The sequence below is a fragment of the Diplotaxodon limnothrissa genome, linkage group LG17 (genome assembly GCF_057381915.1).
Source record: "Diplotaxodon limnothrissa isolate DT_005_m linkage group LG17, D_limnothrissa_male_GT1.1, whole genome shotgun sequence".
Classification (NCBI taxonomy): Eukaryota; Metazoa; Chordata; class Actinopteri; order Cichliformes; family Cichlidae; genus Diplotaxodon; species Diplotaxodon limnothrissa.
In genome coordinates this window covers 14,266,798-14,286,827 of record NC_140612.1, presented here as the reverse complement: position 1 = coordinate 14,286,827, position 20,030 = coordinate 14,266,798, and the positions used below count along the sequence as shown (strand labels likewise).

General features: G+C 38.0%; 1 protein-coding gene and 1 long non-coding RNA gene across 2 annotated transcripts; both read left to right on the top strand.

Annotated features, from left to right (window-relative positions):
• The first annotated feature begins 735 nt into the window (after nt 1-735).
• On the top strand, nt 736-5,686 carry LOC146614727 (uncharacterized). Its single transcript, XM_085376649.1, has 3 exons — nt 736-2,136; nt 5,340-5,448; nt 5,538-5,686. The coding sequence occupies exons 1-3, from the start codon at nt 736-738 to the stop codon at nt 5,684-5,686; spliced, it is 1,659 nt and encodes a 552-aa protein (XP_085232775.1).
• Nucleotides 5,687-12,121: 6,435 nt separating this feature from the next.
• On the top strand, nt 12,122-19,088 carry LOC146614726 (uncharacterized). Its single transcript, XR_014906998.1, has 4 exons — nt 12,122-12,775; nt 14,499-14,531; nt 18,587-18,746; nt 18,966-19,088. It is a non-coding gene; the product is annotated as an uncharacterized LOC146614726 (long non-coding RNA).
• Nucleotides 19,089-20,030: the final 942 nt, after the last annotated feature.

Here is a 20,030-nt window from a genome sequence, read left to right as displayed (position 1 = left end):
TTTCCAAGAGTGTCGGGTACAGGTTTTTAAGGATTTTAGGGATTACCAAATCCAGATTATTAGGGTTTTAAATAGTAAGGATGGTAAAATGAAGCTTTATGAAGCACTGAAATGTGTAATGAAAAACTGTTCATTAATCAAGGTTTTCAACACAGTCGTCTTTAGTGCCATCTTGTGACCAAAAAGACAAAGAGCAGTTTGAATCTACAAATGAAAAAGAACTGCTTCATTGTGGTTGGTAACTCTACCAACAGCTACTGTTTAATATCATGTGACAATTCTGTGTGATATCCAGTGTTGGGACTAACGCGTTATTGAGTAACGCATTACAGTAACTACGTTATTATTGCGGTAACGAGCACGGTAACTAGTTATTATGCCAAAATCAGGAACGCGTTACTCGTTACTGGGATTTAGATAGGGTCGTTATTCGTTACTTTGTGTGTTGCGTTTGACTTACCTCGGAAATCGGAACACGAACCTGGGAATAATGTCACACTCGAGTGAACGGCGTTCTGGTTAGCCTCGTTGGAGAAGTCTGGATTCCAATATGGCGACACCCTCAAAAATGCTTGTTTTGCTAGCCCTCTACAAAAACAAATTACTACTAAACACATATGCAGCTCATCTGCAGTCCCGAATTTCCGAGTCCCAAGTACAAAGGAAAGCACCACGACTGCAGTTTCCGTGTTGGACGTAAAAAGGGCACGTGACACTGTGACGTAAGCTACAATCATGGCGGCAGTCGAAGATGGTCCAGGCATGGGTTTTCTGTCCTGGAAATATTCACATTATTTCTCCTTTCTGGTGGTAAAAGACAGGAATATTGTCGTAAACTGTACTCTCTGTGGAGGTTCTAAAACTCTTTCGACATCAAAGACTAGCAATTCTAATCTGATGAAACATCTTCAGAAACAACATGCATCTACCAACTTAGTTGGAAAAGAACCCGAAGGCAACGTCGGTGACTCTAGCTCTGTTGACGCTATTCCAGCAAAACAACGAAAGCTTGATTTTGGACAGCCTGCTGCACAGTCCATCACCCAGCCCCAGCTACACAGGCTGATTGTCAGGTATGTTGTGGAAGACATGAAACCCATCTCAACGGTTGAGTCCCATGCTTTCAGACAACTGATTAGTCATATACCTGTGCGAGGGAGAGCTGGGAAGGCACCATCCAGAAAGACATTTTCCAGTTTCCTAGACCAAGAATATGCCAACATGGAGTCAGAGCTCAAAAATACACTTGACATGGTAGAATACATCTCCACAACAGCAGACATTTGGACTGTGCATAATAAAAGTTTTCTTGGTGTGACCGCGCATTGGATAAATGCACAAAACATGAAATGTGAGAAAGCAGCGCTGGCATGCAGGCGATTTCTGGGTCGACATACGTATGACAGTATTGCATCTGAGCTGGACAACATTAACTCATCTCATGGCCTATCGTTTAAAATCACATCAACTGTAACGGATAATGGCTCCAATTTTGTCAAGGCTTTTAAAGTGTACCAGCCACCACCTGAGTCAGATGACTCTGAATATGAGGAGGATGAGGTGACTTTTGTTTCGATTGGGGATGTGCTGCAGAATGGTGCTGATGATGCTGATGATGCAATTTCTTTACCGCCACATCAGAGATGTGCATCGCACACAATGAATCTTATCTCTTGCACTGATGTGGAGAAGTGGCTATTGTCTGAAGCTGCAACAAAAACCATCTACAGAAGTGCCACCACAAAATGTGCAGGGCTGTGGAACATGGCCAGTCGTTCCACAGTGGCTGCTGAGATTGTGGAAGGCATTATTGCAAAGAAGCTACTAGTACCTTGCACAACAAGGTGGAACTCGTTCTATTATGCTCTGGAGAGAATTTCAAAGATACCTGTGGTGGAGCTGAACACAATCTCATCCACATTACAGTTGAAATGTTTCAATGAGAGGGAGCATCAGTGTATCAGAGAGTACTGTGCAGTCATGAAACCACTTACTGTGGCACTGGACATTCTTCAAGGAGAAGACCATTGTTTTTATGCCACACTCCTACCCACACTGGAATCGCTGATGACCAAGACTCTGGCTATAAAAAATGGTCTGCAAATTCTTGTTGGGCTACCAGATACAGTTGTCCAGGTAAGAGATGATATTTTCATTTGTGTTTATCTTTAATGAAATGTTTTACTCAATTGCTTTTTATATTGTGCTGTGCTGTTCACATGCAAGTGAATGCTGTTACAGTTACAGATACTTAACCCCAATAAATAAATAAAATAAATACAGCGTAGTAAAATACACACTATTTACAAATTAAAATACATTCTATATAAAACTACAGCATGCTGTTAATGTTTAATTAATTTAATGTTGAAACAATGCATACTTTCTCATGCAAAAATGTTTTTTGCACTTTTACTGTGTCGTTATTACTGGCAGTCAAAACAAGGTTTGCACATGTCCTTGGAAGTGAAGATGCTTTGCTGGCTGCTGTGACACTACCAAAATTTAAGCTTCGTTGGCTACATGACCAGGCGCGGAAGGACCTCGCAAAGGCACGTCTGCTGGTAGAGTGTCGAAAACCTCTCCCTGAAAGCTCATCAATGTGGCTGAAGTAAAAGAAAGAAGAGTGGGCCAAAATTCCTCCACGCCAATATGAAAGACTCAGAAGATTGCTGTTCTTGCTCCCAAGGGTGGCACAACCAGTTATTACATTTAGGGCTCAATTGCTTTTTCACACAGGGCCAGGTAGGTTTGGATAACTTTGTTCCCTTACTAAAAGAAATCATTATTTAAAACTGTATTTTGTATTTACTTTATTTTTGCAGGAAAGAGGGAAATACATATTGGTAAGGTTCTCTTAGGGAGCCTCTGATGGCGCTAGACCAGCTGTTTCTAGTTTTTGTTTCAAGAAACATTTTTTAAGAAACATTTTTGCTGAGAAAAAACAGTCCATTTTAAGTCTAAGAAGAAAGAAAACAGCATTACTTTCCAAAATACCAGTATATTTTCCTTAATTATTACGCAGCACAGCTGTGTTAGCTCACCTTCAAGCAATTCATAATGTCAGGTGGTTTAAAGTTCACATACACATAGAACAGAACACATACATGCCTACAAGCAATGTGAAGGAGAGGGGTTCATACTGTGAATTACTTTACTGCTCAGCAAACATAACAAAACTCGTAAACTTCAATATGCACACACACTCATGAAGTCTAAACACTGTAAATTAACCTTTAAAAGGCCAATTCTAGCCCCATAGCTATTAGACCTTTAAACACTGCTACCCAAGCAATACACACACGCACACCCACCCGCGCACACACTCACACGCACACAAACATGAATAAACATAAACACAGAAAAGCCATGATTGCGAGTGAAATTCTATTTATGTAACACACACACACATGCACAACCACACTATGTTGTGTAATGGAAATATTCTTTCTGCAAAATTGGGTAATTAACTGTAAAATGAACTGATGTGGATAAAGAAGGTTACTGACTACTTCACTCTGAAACTTACCTTCAATATGGCACACTCCTGCTCCGGGCCATCTCTAAGTGAATGTGTGTGCATGTGTGCATTATTGTATTTATAATGAAATTCAGTGTTGGGGAGTAACGGAATACATGTACCGCCGTTACGTATTTAAAATACAAAATATGAGTAACTGTATTCCGTTACAGTTACCGTTTAAAAAGGTGGTATTCAGAATACAGTTACTTTGTTGAAATAAATGGATTACACTGCGGTACTTTCCTGTTTCATTTTGTCGCGGGTCAGGACTGTTTGGGTTTTGTTTGACAGCTACGTTCTGTTGTTCCAGGCGGCAGCGCTACGGTTGCCATGGTTACAGGGCGACGCTCTCTCTCTCTCTGCGACTGTGTGTTTCCTAGGTGAGAGAGCGCCTTTTCGTTGTTGTTGTTGTTGTTGTTGTTGTTGTTGTGCTAAGCTAACAGGCAGAATGCTACAAGCATAGCTCTAAAGAATGTAGCATCATGGGCAGTGTAGTCCGTGTTGCAGAGAGAATGGACTGCCATACACGTTATGGGTCTGTGAGCGCGAGGAGGGAGAGAGAAAAAGGGGAGTGGAAAGGTAGGAGTTGTCATCGAGGAAAAACGGGAGCTGGAAGCAGGTAAATATAATAATAACCACTTCAGCCAAGCTATCAAGACTCGACTGTACGTTCGTGTTTTCCTCCGAAAACAATAAGTTCCGTTGGAGCAGTCTTTCAACGCCTCTCTCTGTCTCTCGCAAGAAAAGTTGACCCACACAACAAAGTAAAGCTAGTTTTCGGCTACGAGCCGACAGGGACCCCGCCGTATTAGTCAGAGGTCCCTTTACTACAGTTCGGAGTCGCGGACCTTCAGTAATAGTAATAAATCACACGGCAATAGTACATTCACGTTGTTGTAAAAAGCATGATAATATATTAAGTAATCCAAAGTATTCAGAATACGTTACTGTCATTGAGTAACGTAACGGAATACGTTACAGAATACATTTTGGGGCATGTATTCTGTATTCTGTAATGGAATACATTTTAAAAGTAACCTTCCCAACACTGATGAAATTAAAAAACACTGTGGTAGGAGTAAGAAAAAGGTAAAAAAAAAAAAAAAAAAAAAAAAAAAAAAGGAAGCCTAGAGTAATTTGGGAATAGTTTTAACCTGTACTCATTTATATACTGTAATGCCAAGTATTCACAAGTCTGCCTTTACACACATATGAACATGAGTGAAATCCCATTCTTAATGCATTTGGTTCAGTATGATGCTGGCCCACCCTTTGTAGCTCTAACAGCTTCAACTCGACCATTCTTCCAGAAGTGCATTTGTGGGGTTGAACACTGATGTTGGACGAGAAGGTTTAGCCCACAAATTCCACTGTAACTCATCCCAAAGGTGTTCTGTTGGGCTGAGGTCAGGACTCTGTGCAGGCCAGTCAAGTTTTTCCACAGCAAACTCGCTCATCCATGTCTTTATGGACCTTACTTTGCGCACTTGTGCACAGTTCTGTTTCAACAGAAAGGGACCATCCTCAAACTGTTCCCACAAAGTCAGAAGCATGAAATTGTCCAAAATGTCTTGCTATGATCAAGCATTAAGAGTTCTTTTCACTGGTACTAAGGGGCTGAGCCCAGCTCCTGAAAAACAACCCCACACAATAATCTCCCCTCCTTTACACATGACACAGTGCAGTCTGAAAAGTACCGTTCTCCTGGCAACTGCCAAACCCAGACTCGTCCACCGGATTGCAAGCCACAGAAGTGTTATTCGTCAAAAAAAAAAAGAAAAAAAAAAAAAGAAAACCTCTCCCTGAGCAAGATCAGCTACAACCAGGTACCAGCGCCACCAACACAACACAGCACGCGGATTCTAGCAAAGAGGATGAGTTCTTCTCCTTTGAAGAAAATGAGGACATATATGCCACTGCTGAAGGTGAGGTAGCCGAGTACCTCAAATCAGGAGCAACAGGGTTAGACTCTCTGAATCATTGATAAAGAAACTCTCTCTTAAACTTAATGCAGCTACTCCTTCAAGTGCCCCAGTTGAAAGGCTTGTCAGCCTGGGAAACCTGATTCTCACTCCAAAGAGGAACAAGTTGTCTGATCAGAAGTTTGAGAAGCTTCTCCTCTTGAGGTACAATCGTTGGTTTGATGGAACCAAAGTTGAGTAGTGCTCATATGATGATGATGTGTTGCCTTCAGTGGTGCTCTACAAGGTAAATTATTTCCAAGTGAAACTTGGGCTTCTGAAGCACTTAAAATACCATTATATTTTATTTATCTACATGGCCTGTATGGAGGCAATATTATTTTGGTTTGACTGTTTATGAAGCTGAAAATACTTATTATTTATTTTATTTCTGTTTGTGGGGCTGAACATACTTGTAATTAATTTTATTTCTCTTCTCTTTCTCTGAAAATACTTTTATTACTGAACATGAGGTCTCCAGTTGGTGCAATTCAGCAGTTAAGTTTACAAAGAATAGACAAACCTCACCGTGTTTATGTTAAATCATTTTTTGCACTACATGTTTTTGCACTTTGATACCTACTTTGATACCTACAGGTCCTAAATTGTCTGAGGTACAGTTTAATGTTGGCACTGCTAAAAGCATACTTTCTGTCCATTTAAATGGCAAAAATAAATATCTTTCAAAAGTTTCAACACACTGTATGTTGTGTTTTGTGATCCACTGCTTCTTCCTAGTGATACTACGTACAATGATTAGACACTGCTGTAACAACCCCAGAATGATGAGTTTGCATTTGTAGAGGGTTGAAACAATTGAAATAGATTAAAACAAACAGATACAAAAATGACACATAAAACAAACTTTGTTAATTTCTAATTTAGTTTCATTCATTTCATCATTAACTTGCACTCGCACTACTACACTGCCATTTTAACCATTTTAGGTTCAGGCCATTAGGTGGCACAGTGTACTTGTGGCAGGATAGTGCTAACATGTAAGCAAGCTAGAAGACTGGCATCCTTGCTGGGTATCCAGTTAGGGAAGCAACACATTAATAAGAGAATTCTGGGTAAAACCAAAGTTACTTTCCCTAGTAACTAGTTACTTTGAAAGTAATGAGTAACTTGAAGTAACTGAGTTACTTTTGATAGGAGTAACTAGTAATGTAACTAAGTTACTAATTTAAAGTAACTTACCCAACACTGGTGATATCGGACTACTATTAGGGTGCTTTGAACAGCAATCAGTCAATCAATCAATCAATTTATAAGCACATTTATAAACTACACAAGTTGACCAAATTGCTGTACAGAGTAAAAAGTAAAACAAACACAAACAAAGAGAACAAAACAAAACTCAGTCACAATTAAAAGCTAGGGAGTGAAGATGTTTTCAGACAGGATTTAAAAATGTCAAGTGTTGGAGAGGTCCTAATTTGAAGAGGCAGACTGTTCCAAAGTCATTTTTAAAAGTAAAAAGACCACTTTTGAGCCGTGTCTTTCTTGGCCCTAAAGAATCCAAAGAACCGGAACTTAATAGGACATAAGGCTTACCCATCTTTACCAGCAAAATGAGGTGGTCTATGTGCACTAGTGAATTTGTCTGATCATGTTTTCTTCATGGAGAGAATTAAACACCATCCAGGATCAAAGACAAAGAGAGACATACAGAGTGCAAGCACAGGGCTCACGGATTTGAGCGAGGTCTATGGGCAGAAATCTGTGCCATCAGAAACTGAATTTGAATAAGTTAAATTTGAATTTGAATTGCTCAGATTGAATCTGAATTGTAACTTGAATAAATGCTTTTGAAAACCAAATTTGAATTAGTCTAATTTGAAATTGAATTTATGGTTTGAAAATGATCATCACTAAATTGAAATTGAATTTTATATTTTGAAAATGAATTGATTTGCTTTGAAACTGCATTTTATCCTTTAAAAATTCAGCTCTCGAATAATTTCAGTTTCACTTCTCACCATTCAGTTTCAGTTCTACAATTCAATTTCAGTTCCAAAATTCAGTTTTTTGGAACTTACATCCGGTTCCGGTTCAAGCGCAGATTAATAGAACTACATTTTACTAGCGGACCGAAAGTGTTACCGACGGGAATCTACAGCGTCTTGAGCTGAATTAAGACTTCAGAAGTCATTCGTCATGTCGAATGACCAGCGGATGAACTCTCAGGTTGGTAATAAATGTACTACATGTATAAGAACAAGCGTCATGTTAACAAATGATAGCCGTACGGTAACTTTTATGCTTATTGTAGCTGCTAGCTAAAAACGCTAATTTAGCGTAGTTTGCCCTGAATTCAGCTTTGACAACAAATATGATCGACTGTTTCTAGTAGAATTCCAAAGTTGTCATCTTGGACCCTCTCAGAGTACCCCCTCTGTATGCTTGCAGAGACCCCTACAGTAGGGAAATATGCAAAACGGTGTCCAAACCTTTGTATTTTAGCTTTATTTATGTCTTACACAGCATCCCAACTCTTTAGCTAACTTAATAACTTTAGCTAAAGTGAATAGTTAGTCTAATTCATTAGTGCAGCATTACTGGATCACCTCTGTTTGAAGTGATATAATATGATATACAACTATCACTGTGTTTAACTACCATAATAATTCTACTTAATTAGATTATTATTATTTTTTTTAACATACTGCTCCATTAATATGTTTGACAGGCTGAAGTTGTCGGGTCACCTCCTAAATCGACCATCTTTTAACTCTCCTGGTTTTAATGGCACTTTGGATTTCCTTACTTTCTGTTCCACTCCCAACCCCAAATAGATGCTGACAAGCTGCCACAGTAACATGGAAGAGGGAAAGAAGTTGGAAAGGACTACTACAAATAAACCTAATGCCTAACAATGTAAAATAAGAACAATAATAAAGATAAGATGAAGTAACAAGTTTTTAGTATTTTGTTTATTCCAAATGATCATCCAGATGTCTGTGACATGTGATGACAAACACCATAATGGAAGGCCTTAGTCATCACATACTTAAACTCATATATTTTTGCATATGCTGAACAGGCAGTCAGACATGCTGTAACTGTGGGGTAGAAAACAGCATAAATACCATACGGCAGGGGTCTCAAACTCCAGTCCTCGAGGGCATGGAAAAGTTGCATGACACTGGCCCTTGAGGACTGGAGTTTGAGACCCCTGTCATATGGAATATGACAGGTGTGGTTGAACTGCATGAAGACTCTGAAGCTTCTCTTCTCTTCTGGCAGGACAGGAATGTAGCCTTGTCCTGTGAGCCACTGTAAGGATGTACTTAGAGTGGAACTGGACTGTCACCGGCCTCAGGCTCTTCACCCTTTTCAAAGACAAAGCAGTCAGATAAAATATTAGATATTGTTTACCTGTAAATGCACAAAGTAAATTTAGAAATGTAATTATTGTTAAGAGTGAACAAGCACTGATAGTGTAATCTACAGCTGTGGCCAAACGTTTAGAGAATGAGAAGTGTTGTTTGCTTATTTACAAAGTTTGCTGTTTCAGTGATAGTTGTATATCATATTATATCACTTCAAACAGAGGTGATCCAGTAATGCTGCACTAATGAATTAGACTAACTATTCACTTTAGCTAAAGTTATTAAGTTAGCTAAAGAGTTGGGATGCTGTGTAAGACATAAATAAAGCTAAAATACAAAGGTTTGGACACCGTTTTGCATGTTTCCCTACTGTAGGGGTCTCTGCAAGCATACAGACGGGGTGCTCTGAGAGGGTCCAAGATGACAACTTTGGAATTCTACTAGAAACAGTCGATCATATTTGTTGTCAAAGCTGAATTCAGGGCAAACTACGCTAAATTAGCGTTTTTAGCTAGGAGCTACAATAAGCATAAAAGTTACCGTACGGCTATCATTTGTTAACATGACGCTTGTTCTTATACATGTAGTACATTTATTACCAACCTGAGAGTTCATCCGCTGGTCATTCGACATGACGAATGACTTCTGAAGTCTTAATTCAGCTCAAGACGCTGTAGATTCCCGTCGGTAACACTTTCGGTCCACTAGTAAAACGTAGTTCTATTAATCTGCGCTTGAACCGGAACCGGATGTAAGTTCCAAAAAACTGAATTTTGGAACTGAAATTGAATTGTAGAACTGAAACTGAATAGTGAGAAGTGAAACTGAAATTATTCGAGAGCTGAATTTTTAAAGGATAAAATGCAGTTTCAAAGCAAATCAATTCATTTTCAAAATATAAAATTCAATTTCAATTTAGTGATGATCATTTTCAAACCATAAATTCAATTTCAAATTAGACTAATTCAAATTTGGTTTTCAAAAGCATTTATTCAAGTTACAATTCAGATTCAGTCTGAGCAATTCAAATTCAAATTTAACTTATTCAAATTCAGTTTCTGATGGCACAGATTTCTGCCCATAGAGGTCCCCTGGGAGTTTCGAATCTGGGGACCCAGAGCCAAGTTCCTACAAGGATTGTTCCCATGGATTGGGGTCGGGAAAGTTGCCCAGCCAACATGTATATATGGGCCCCACCTGGTTTTTGCTCGGGCTGGATGGGTAGCATGTGGGCATGGGCTCAAACTGGGCTTTTTGTATGGGGCCTACTTGGGTTCTTCACATTAAACCCATATGGGCCATCCCAAGTGAGCACTTTTAGTAGGTCCTAGCTGGGTCAAACATGGGAAACACTTAACTTGGTCCAAAATGGGAAACACATGTAGGACCCACTTGGGTTTTCCACCTGGGATAGACATGGGCAAACACAGTCATTTAAGGATAGGCTGTTGTTGTGTGCCCCAGGTGGGGCAAAGTTAGGTAATCAATATATGTTTTAGTATCGATGACACAGGTGGGCCCCACCTGGTCAAACTAAATGGGTCGCACATGGGCAAATGCAAGTCAGACCCTGAAAACATGTCTATGTGGGCCCCAGGTGGGGCAAAGTGAGGTAATCAATATATTTTTTTAGCACTGATGACATAGGTGGGGCCCACCTGGTCAAACTATATGGGTCGCACATGGGCAAATGCAAGTCAGACCCTGAAACATGTCTATGTGGGCCCCAGGTGGGGCAAAGTTAGGTAATCAATATATTTTTTTAGCACTGATGACATAGGTGGGGCCCACCTGGTCAAACTATATGGGTCACACATGGGCAAATGCAAGTTAGACCCTGAAAACATGTCTATGTAGGCCCCATATGGGTTATGTTAAGTTAATATGGGCATATATTTTATGTGGGCTCAAGATTGTTTAGTATATATGGGACCCACTTGGGTTTCTCACATGAAAGCCATATGGGCAAAACCAAGTGGGAACATATAGTAGGTCCTGGCTGGGTCAAACATGGGAAACACTTCACTTGTTTCAAAATGGGAAACACACGTAGGACCCACTTGGGTTTTTCACCTGGGTTAGACATGGGCAAACACAGTCATTTAAAGAAAAGCGTTTGCTGTGTGCCCCAGGTGGGGCAAAGTTAGGTAATCAGTATATATTTTTTAGTACTGATGACACAGGTGGGGCCTACCTGGCCAAACTATATGGGTCACACATGGGCAAATGCAAGTCAGACCCTGAAAACATGTCTATGTGGGCCCCAAATGGGTTGTGTTAAATTAATATGGGCATATATTTTACATGGGCTCAAGATTGTTTAGTATATATGGGACCCACTTGCGTTTCTAACATCAAATCCATATGGGTGGGCATCCAATGTAGGTCCTAGTTGGGTTAGTGATGGTAAATGTGTACATTGGTTCAAAATGGTAGCACATGCTTATGTGAGGATTCTTCTTCTGTGAAGAGCCTGAGAAAGTGTTATTTGAATAAAGGAGGATTTATTCCAAACAAGCCCATCACAGATTGCGCACAACCCAGGGAGTTCTGAAAGTCAAATTGTAAAAATAATCTCAAAAGAAAGTATGAACATAACTCTCTTTTATAACCTGCAGACGGCACCCATGTGGTACCATTCTCTAAGAAATCACCCTAACTTTAACATATTTGGCACAACCTCAGTCTATCACTTTTGCTACCCTTACGTACAGTCAGATGTTCTTGACCCTTCATTTTTGACCCTCTCAGTATTTAGCCTTGGCTAGCAAATGTACTCAAAGTCCACATTGAGACCTCAAGATGTTATGTGTTATCAGACACTACAACCCAGCTGTCAAGTGAGACTATAGGAACTTTGGTGTTTTTGAACATTCAATGTTACTCAAAACACTCTGCACACTATTCCAAATAACTGGTTTGAAACTGGTTACTTTTTAATTTTAGATTTCATTTTATGTACTTAATGTGAACTCTGCATGGTAGGCTGCATGGTGAGGCTCAGATAAGATAAAATAAGGACTTCATGATTCTTCTTAGGTAAATTCACTTGTCACAGCAGCAATAATAAGTGATTAAAACGGACACAAGAGTAGAAAAAAAGAAAAGCAAAAAATACGAATAAAAAACCTAAGATAAAAGTGAATTACACAGACAAAATCCAGATTTGGCATTTGCAAATTAAGGATTACTGGTTGTTCAAACAATTAAGACTATTTACTTGAGCAAACATGCAGTTGAGGATTTTTAGTAGATCAGACACACTCTACTGTATTAGAGAAAACAGTTAGTTACATGGAAGATGGAAGTTTTGGTTAATCAGATCCAGTAAAGCTCCTGAAGTATATTACCGATCTGTTAAAATGTTACTCTTCAAACTTGTGCCCTCAAATTATATAACCAGAAATAATTTATATTTTCTTTGAACTAGTGGAAAGGAGAGGGAATGGGGTCTTTCAAGCAGTCACACTTCAACTGTGAAACTCCCTTGTCCTTATGGTGTATTGACACTATTGAAACTTTTCAAAACCAGTCTAATGTTAGAAGAGCTTTTAGGTAAACTGTTATTCTTCTTCTTATCATTATTATATTTTTATTAATTATATTTTTATTATGATGTTGATTTGGGTGACACTTTTTGATAAATATTATATATTACTTTTTAAAACATATTAACCATCCCTATGCTTAAAAAACTTTTAAAAATAAAATTGTTCTTTTAAACTTGTGCATTGTTTGACTTTTAAAATTTTTGTATCAGGTGTAAAACGACTTTTTAAATAAAGTTGTTTTTAATGTGAGCAGCTCCTATTGGCTCGTTTAAAAAGAGGGAGGAGCAGATTGCACCGCCTAGCGTCTAGTCTTCGCGGTCTTTCGTCTGTTGCGCCTTTTCTCTCCCTGGTGTTTAAGAACGTGGAGGACAAAAGGATACCAAAGAATCGAAAACTATGACAAAGGTAAATACTTAAAGTTTGATACGTTTTCATCAATGGTTATTTTAGTAACTTTCTATAGTCGTCCTAAACGGTATAAGGGGGAGAAGCATAACATCTTTAGCTAGCAGGTAGAACTGGGTTAATTTGCTGCATTGTCTTTGGCAAACATAATTTAAAGTTAATTAAAAAACTCTTACTGCCTATATTCTACTCAATAAAGTTCATCTTATCTTATTCTGTTTTCATTGCACCATTCTCTCTATACAGTTTTTGAATTTACACACTATAACGTACACGGCAGTTTTTTTCTGTGCTTCTGCAACTGTTTCTTGGGTTTTCCTATAAGGTTTTTGTAATTAATTTTAAAAATTTATATTATTTTTTTGGCTTTAGTGGATTCCTGCTCAGCTAACTCGGCCATTATGCACTACCCAGTAAACAAAATGGCTGAACAGTATCTTAAATGTCTGAACATGAGCTAGTCATACCATGTTACGTAATATTCATGTGCAGTGTAGCAAGGTGATTGTTTAAATTACAGGAGTAGATGCCTGCAGCTGAAACGGTTTTCTGATCTGAATACGGTAATGTTACCAGATATGCATTGTACTATGGGAAAACGGTGGTGGATCAGTGTGTAAAAAGCCCCCAAAAGAAACACACAGCGTCTTTAGCTCAAACACTGTCTGATCACTCTCTTAGATACTGTGCTGTTCCATCTAGTTATTGGTTACTGAGAAATGTTAGGTCATTAATTAATTAAGAGAGTGCAGCTGTTCAGATCAGATGGTGAAGTAGGAAAATGCAGAACATGTTATTATAGCTGAATGCTGTGTAAAATACTAGTAATAAATCTAACTCCCATTTATGGCTTTTACTACTGTGGGGCTAAATAAAAAATTACAGACATAATGAAATCTGCTACAATTACAAAGCTTAAGTTTAAAACAATTATTATATATTAAGCATTTTTTTGCTCTTTTTTTTTTTTATTCTTTTTGCTAATAATGGACTCAATTTTATTATCAACTTCAAAGACCTATTAAACTTTTAAACCATTAAATCCAGGAAATTAGATGCCCGTAAATGTACGAGACCCTCTTTATGTCTAGTATCCCCAAATATTTAATAATCCTTTCTAAAAGTACACAAATTTTGTTCTTTTCAATTAAATATTGCATGTTCAATGTATTCTTGAGCAGGTAAAAATTCCACTAAATTAGTTTTTGCATATTTTTAAGTATAATCAAATTTTTATAGTTTGCGAGTACTTTTAATTTGGAGATTTTGCCACTTGATTTGAAGTTTGGATAGTGCTTTATAGTAATTTGTAAATGTTTTGAACTCATCTGGCTTCTTAATAATTTAATAAAAAATTAACAAGCCATGTAATAATTTGAAAACCACTAGGGACCACTTATAAAAAAGTAATTCCTTTTTTACTTAAAGGAATTTAGGATTTATGTCTGTCAAGTCATTTGTTCTGGCATAAGTCACCATTTTGATATATCTTCCTGTGACTTTAAAGTCTGTCAGCTAGTTAGATACATTTTTGCACTGCTAGTGTTTGCTGCTTGAATTAGTCAGTTTATCATATAAACACATGCAGTGCCTTTCAAACTTTTAATTACACTGTTCATTTTGTGCATTAGTAAGAGAATCTTTTATATTGAATTATCCTGGGAAAAAACAAAAATGTTTGTATTTTCTCATGCACTTTCTTTCATTTCCTTATCACGTTTAGATTCTTCAAGATCACAAGCACCATCTTTGACATGTAAGTAACTTTCATATTATTTGTATTACTTATTATTATTATTATTATTATTATTTTTGAAAAGTGATGGTCTTTGGGGCATCCTTTTTTTTTTATTGGTATTAAGTATATATATTTATTTAGGCACAGGAGGCAATGATCTATTTTAAAATTTAACATTTATTTAATTTTCATCTTTTATGCTAACAATAATGCCAACAGTGTTCTCTTCACTTGACCCACAACTCTGACAGTTTTGGTCCTCTGCTCTCCTCACAATTGGCTGATTTCCATCTGAGCTGCTACTGTCAACTGCATTAAACTGATTTTACATTGCCTTGTTATTCTAATCTTTATCAGCGTTTTGGACTCCAAACATTCACACCTGCTGTTAGTAACCAGAGCTCACAAGAGTGTAAGGCGTGTAGTTCAATAAAGTGATCGATGTGTTCACTAGCTGATTTCAATAAACCGGTAACTTATCAAATCCATATTTTATAGGAAGTACATTACTGATAAAAGTGGTAATAAACACGGTAACCAATAAAAATTTAAATTTCCTGTTATAAAAAAAAATACTGCAGTGAGCTCGGTTTTCTAACACCAGGTGTGAACATCTACAGTCTTTAAGCGCTGGTAAAGATTTAAAAATAAAAGCATTCAATAACATAACATTAAACAGTAAATTAGTTTGATGGTGTTGACTGCAGCAGCTCAATGTTAATCAGCTGATGGTGATGGAAGCAGATGAGCGTTTTTCATCATGGTTGGTTGTTAGTGATGTGTTGGTCAAAACGAAACGGCTCTTTGAAGTGAACGACACAAGCGTGTTTTTTCTCTCTCTCTCACCCTCTCTCTCGCACTTTTTTTCCGCTTCACTCTGCACGCGAGCCTTGTGCTTTGCGCTGGGAAGAGGGGGGAGGGGCGGTTGTTACACACGCAGTAGCACAGTAACAGAGCAGGAGGGAGAGAGAGAGAAAGAGAGCCAGGGACAACAACGTCACATTAGAAAGGTATAGTAATCATCCACAACTATTTTCAGTTGTGGATGATAAAGGATTCAGAAAGTTTATCCATGCAGGCCCATATGACAGAGAATGTGCATCTTCTGTTTGTTTTCATATTATAATTTATATTTAATTGTGTTGTGGTTTGCAGTGTTTTGTGTTGTTTCACTTTAAATTTGTTTAAAAGGAAAAAGCTGAAAATTTAAATAGTTAAAAGTTGAAATGTAAATAGTTGTTTTTTTTGTATTATATGATTTATTTATTACATTTTATGTGGAGAGAATAAATAAAAGTATATTTACGGTGGCTGCTAGAGACAAAGCACGTACAAACCCCAAAACACGTAAAAACTCCATAGCACGTACAAACTCCAAAGCACGTACAAAACACAACAGAAGTGCTCCAGGATGCTAGGCACAGTGTTGAGATTTTGTAACCTAGTGGCTACACAAGCCAGGAAGTACCAACGACCGGATTTGGTGTGTGGTAGTAACAGGTAAATGAACAGCTTTTGGAATTTTTTATGAATATATATGAGTGCTTGTGTATAAATACACAAAAAATACACATATGATTTCAATTGTGTAAATTAAGTGATCTAGATAGCTCTGTTTTGGAAGTTCAGTTGACGCTAGAAATGGGTTTTGGAGTTTGTACATGCTTTGTCTCTAGGGGCCACCATATATATTTATATATAAACATATATAAATAAAACCACGTTTCTTTTTTTACATTAGTAATTCCTTTTGTTCATAATTTTATATTGTTGTTAATAATAAATTAATTAAAGCAACAAAACAACCTGAAGAGCCGGTTGGGAGCCGAAAGAGCCGGCTTTCTAAAAAGAGACGAAAATCCCATCACTAGTTGTGTAATATGCTGGTATTGATATGATCAAAAATGAACTGAGTTGTTTCGTATTCTATAGAAATTGTACATCTAATTAATAACAAGGCTTTCTGCTGATGTTATTAATTAAAAATTTATTGTTTTATTTTTAAGCAACAACTTTTTAGCATGCAATCAGTCCATGCTGTACAGGACAGATTTGTAAACTGTGCATACAAAAATAGACTATTTTACAAAATTGCTCTTTCAACAAATGTAAATCACAGCAGATTTTTTTTGTTGTAGGTGCACTGTCACAACTAGAAATGTGGGGGGAAGTCCTCAAAGTTGAAGGCAGAACAGGAAAATACATGGAAATAACAATTTTCCTTTAAATGGTAAATGGCCTGCATTTTTATAGCGCTTTTCTAGTCCCTAAGGACCCCAAAGCGCTTCACACTACATTCAGTCATTCACCCATTCACACACACAATCACACACTGGCGATGGCAAGCTACATTGTAGCCACAGCTGCCCTGGGGCGCACTGACAGAGCACATCAGTAAAGGTCGATCTGGATACTTGATAACTGTTGGTATAGGTATGACATGAATTTGAATCTCCATTATCACAGGTTTTAATTGGGAGGGAACATGCAGATATACAGGAGGACTATAAACAGCAATTCCTATTGCATACAACTGTTTTAGAAAATACCAACAACACTGTTAATTTATCACTTGCTGGTCTATAGACTTTACAGTGTGGATGGATGGAAAATCCATCTGGCTCCACTCTGGCTGAATTGGTGCTACAAACAACTCTGCGCTCGGCTTTCCTGGCTGTGTGTGGATTTATACTTACACATCCAAATTTTGACCCTATTTTTCTTCCTTTCAGCTGATTGGTCAATTTCATGTCAATCACCAATTAAACAATCCAATCAGAGAACATCTCCAGAAGTTGATTCTGTTCATCTGGACGTAGCATTTTCAGTGGGAGAAGATGCTGCAAGCGCTACGTCCAGATGAACAGAATCAACTTTTGGAGATTTACTTACCTGGATGATTGAGCATGCATCAAGACAATCAGAGAACAGATAGGTTTGGCTGTTGGAGGGCTGCATTACGGAGCTTCAGGTCCTGGAAGAATAAATTCCCTTTTACATACCAGACCAGCATTTTTCTTCATTAGCACGAAGGAAAACAGTCTGTGCGTGTCAGAGTTCTGTGGTTTTTGTGTCACAGGGCTTATAATATGTGTAAAAATCTGGCCAGGGACCATCACATCACACTGCTATCATATTTTTCTGTTGCTATCATGTTTCTTTTCTGAGATGTTGTTACTTTTATGACAGATGTAACGAGAAATCTTCCAGAAAGTTAAATTTTTTATTCTATTCAAATATTTGATTCTGATAACAGATAAAGATTTTTTTTTTTTACTTTTGTTCTGCTATTTCATAGTTTATACAAATTTTGGCCAATTCCTATTTATTTTAACCCTTTAGCCCCCAAAAAGTCGCCAGCGACAGGTTTTTCCAAACCTGTCTCGTCAAACCTGAGCTCTGCCAGGGGCCCAACACGCCTGGACTTTTAGAAGAAAAGAGATGTCCGAAAATAAACCACAGGGTCAAATACTTAATTTTGTTCAGTGTTTTAGAGTTATTAATTTGAATTGACTAATTTAAATATTTTATTCATGTACATTTTGATTGCCTTTAGTAAAAATGGCAAAATTTCAATTTCTTTTTTCTTTCTGTTATTAATCCTTGATTACATTCATATAGTATACAGTAGAGGAAAAAACCTACCAGACCTACCAGTTATCCTGCGTAACATTATTGGGGATAAAGGGTTAAGGAAGCGCAATTAATTGTTTTAGTTTAGCTTGTGTTTACTACCATTTTTTTTTTTATCACCACACAGTAAACATTAAGTAATATGTAAAGTGTCCATTTATCCTCCATTCCGGTCCATTATCTTAAGCTTAGGCTGCTGCCCCTCGACCCAATCCGGTACTAAGTAGAGAGGCCCAGACTTCGCTCTCTCCAGGCACTTGGCCCAGCTCTTCCGGGGGAATCCCAAGGCATTCCCAGGCCAGCCGAAAAACATAGTCCCTCCAGCATGTCCTGGGTGTTCTGGGTCTCTTCCTGGTGGGACGTGCCCAAAACACCTCACCAGGGAGGCATCCTAACCAGATGCCAGTATCTAATCTGTCCTTTTTGTATGTTCCCCTCAGGTTGCCATGGTAGCAGATACAGGGGAAACAAGTGTAGACGATGCCACAAGAAGGATGATGAAATTCCTCATATCACCTGAGCTGGCTGTGGAGTACAACATGCTTGGCCGACATGGGGAAAAAAAGTTCAGAGATTTGCGTCTTTTTAATGTTGTGTATGGTAAGTTAGTTTCACTTGAGACATTTGAACTTTAGAAAACTAAACTTTTTTAATAAAGTGTTTGAAAGTGTAACTGAGATTGGTTATCATGCAATTTGTATATATTTTTTGAGGCAATAAAGTGAAATAAACATTGTTCTTTGAAAATCATCACCAAATGAAGTAAGCTAAGATTAACTTTACTTTGGCTTGCCCGTTTTTCTTCTTCTTCATTTGCAGAGGCACTGAAGAATTATTTAACATCAAAAGTCAACTTGCAAGAAGCAGAGAAGGCTCTGTCCAAGTGGTTCAGTGGAGCTAAAGACAGAGGAGGACCGAGGGCTGCAAGGGTACAAAATAGACTTACGGCTCTGTAAAAAAACAAACTCTGCTGATTCAAGATAAGCTTTTGAGTTTTCCATCTGACTTTTTCCCCATGTTGCTACAGTTCCAAATATCTAAGGAATTTTGCTGTAGTTTGACATTTCTAGTTTTTAAACGTTTACGCACTTTGGAATACAGTTACGTAAAATCACAGTTGTTGGACAAAATAAATGTGAAAAATGTTGTTTTGTGTACCCTCGTGATTTTTGAAATGGTTTTATTTACAAACTAGATTTTGTTTGCGGTCAGCTTTAATATATTTGGTGTCTTTGTGTCACAGAACCCGTATTAGCCGTCTGAAAAATTGATTTTGTGACTGTTTTACTACATGGGGCCCACTCAGTGCCAGAACTTAGTCAATTCAAACTAGAAATAAGATGCAAATACAGAACCCACTGCTAATGCCATTCCAACTTTTTAGCTCATGTTTTCCTCATGTTGTACCCACTAAGAACTTGAAAAATGGGGCCTAGGTGGGTTTCAGTGTACTTTGCCCAGTTGGGGTCCATTTAATTCCCAGATTTTACCTATATAACACCGAGATGGGCTTATAAAATGGGGCCATTATGGAACCCGCGGACAATCCCACTTAAAACCCACTTTTTAGCCTATGTGGTACTCACATGGTACCCACAAAACAACTTGAAAGGTGGGGCCTGGGTGGGTTTCTTTGTACTTTGCCCAGTTGGGGTCCATTTAGTTCCCAGATTATACCAATATAACACCGAGATGGGCTTACAAAATGGGGCCATTATGGAACCCGCGGACAATCCCACTTAAAACCCACTTTTTAGCCTATGTGGTACTCACATGGTACCCACAAAACAACTTGAAAGGTGGGGCCCGGGTGGGTTTCTGTGTACTTTGCCTAGTTGGGGCCCATTTAGTTCCCAGATTTTACCAATATAACACCGAGATGGG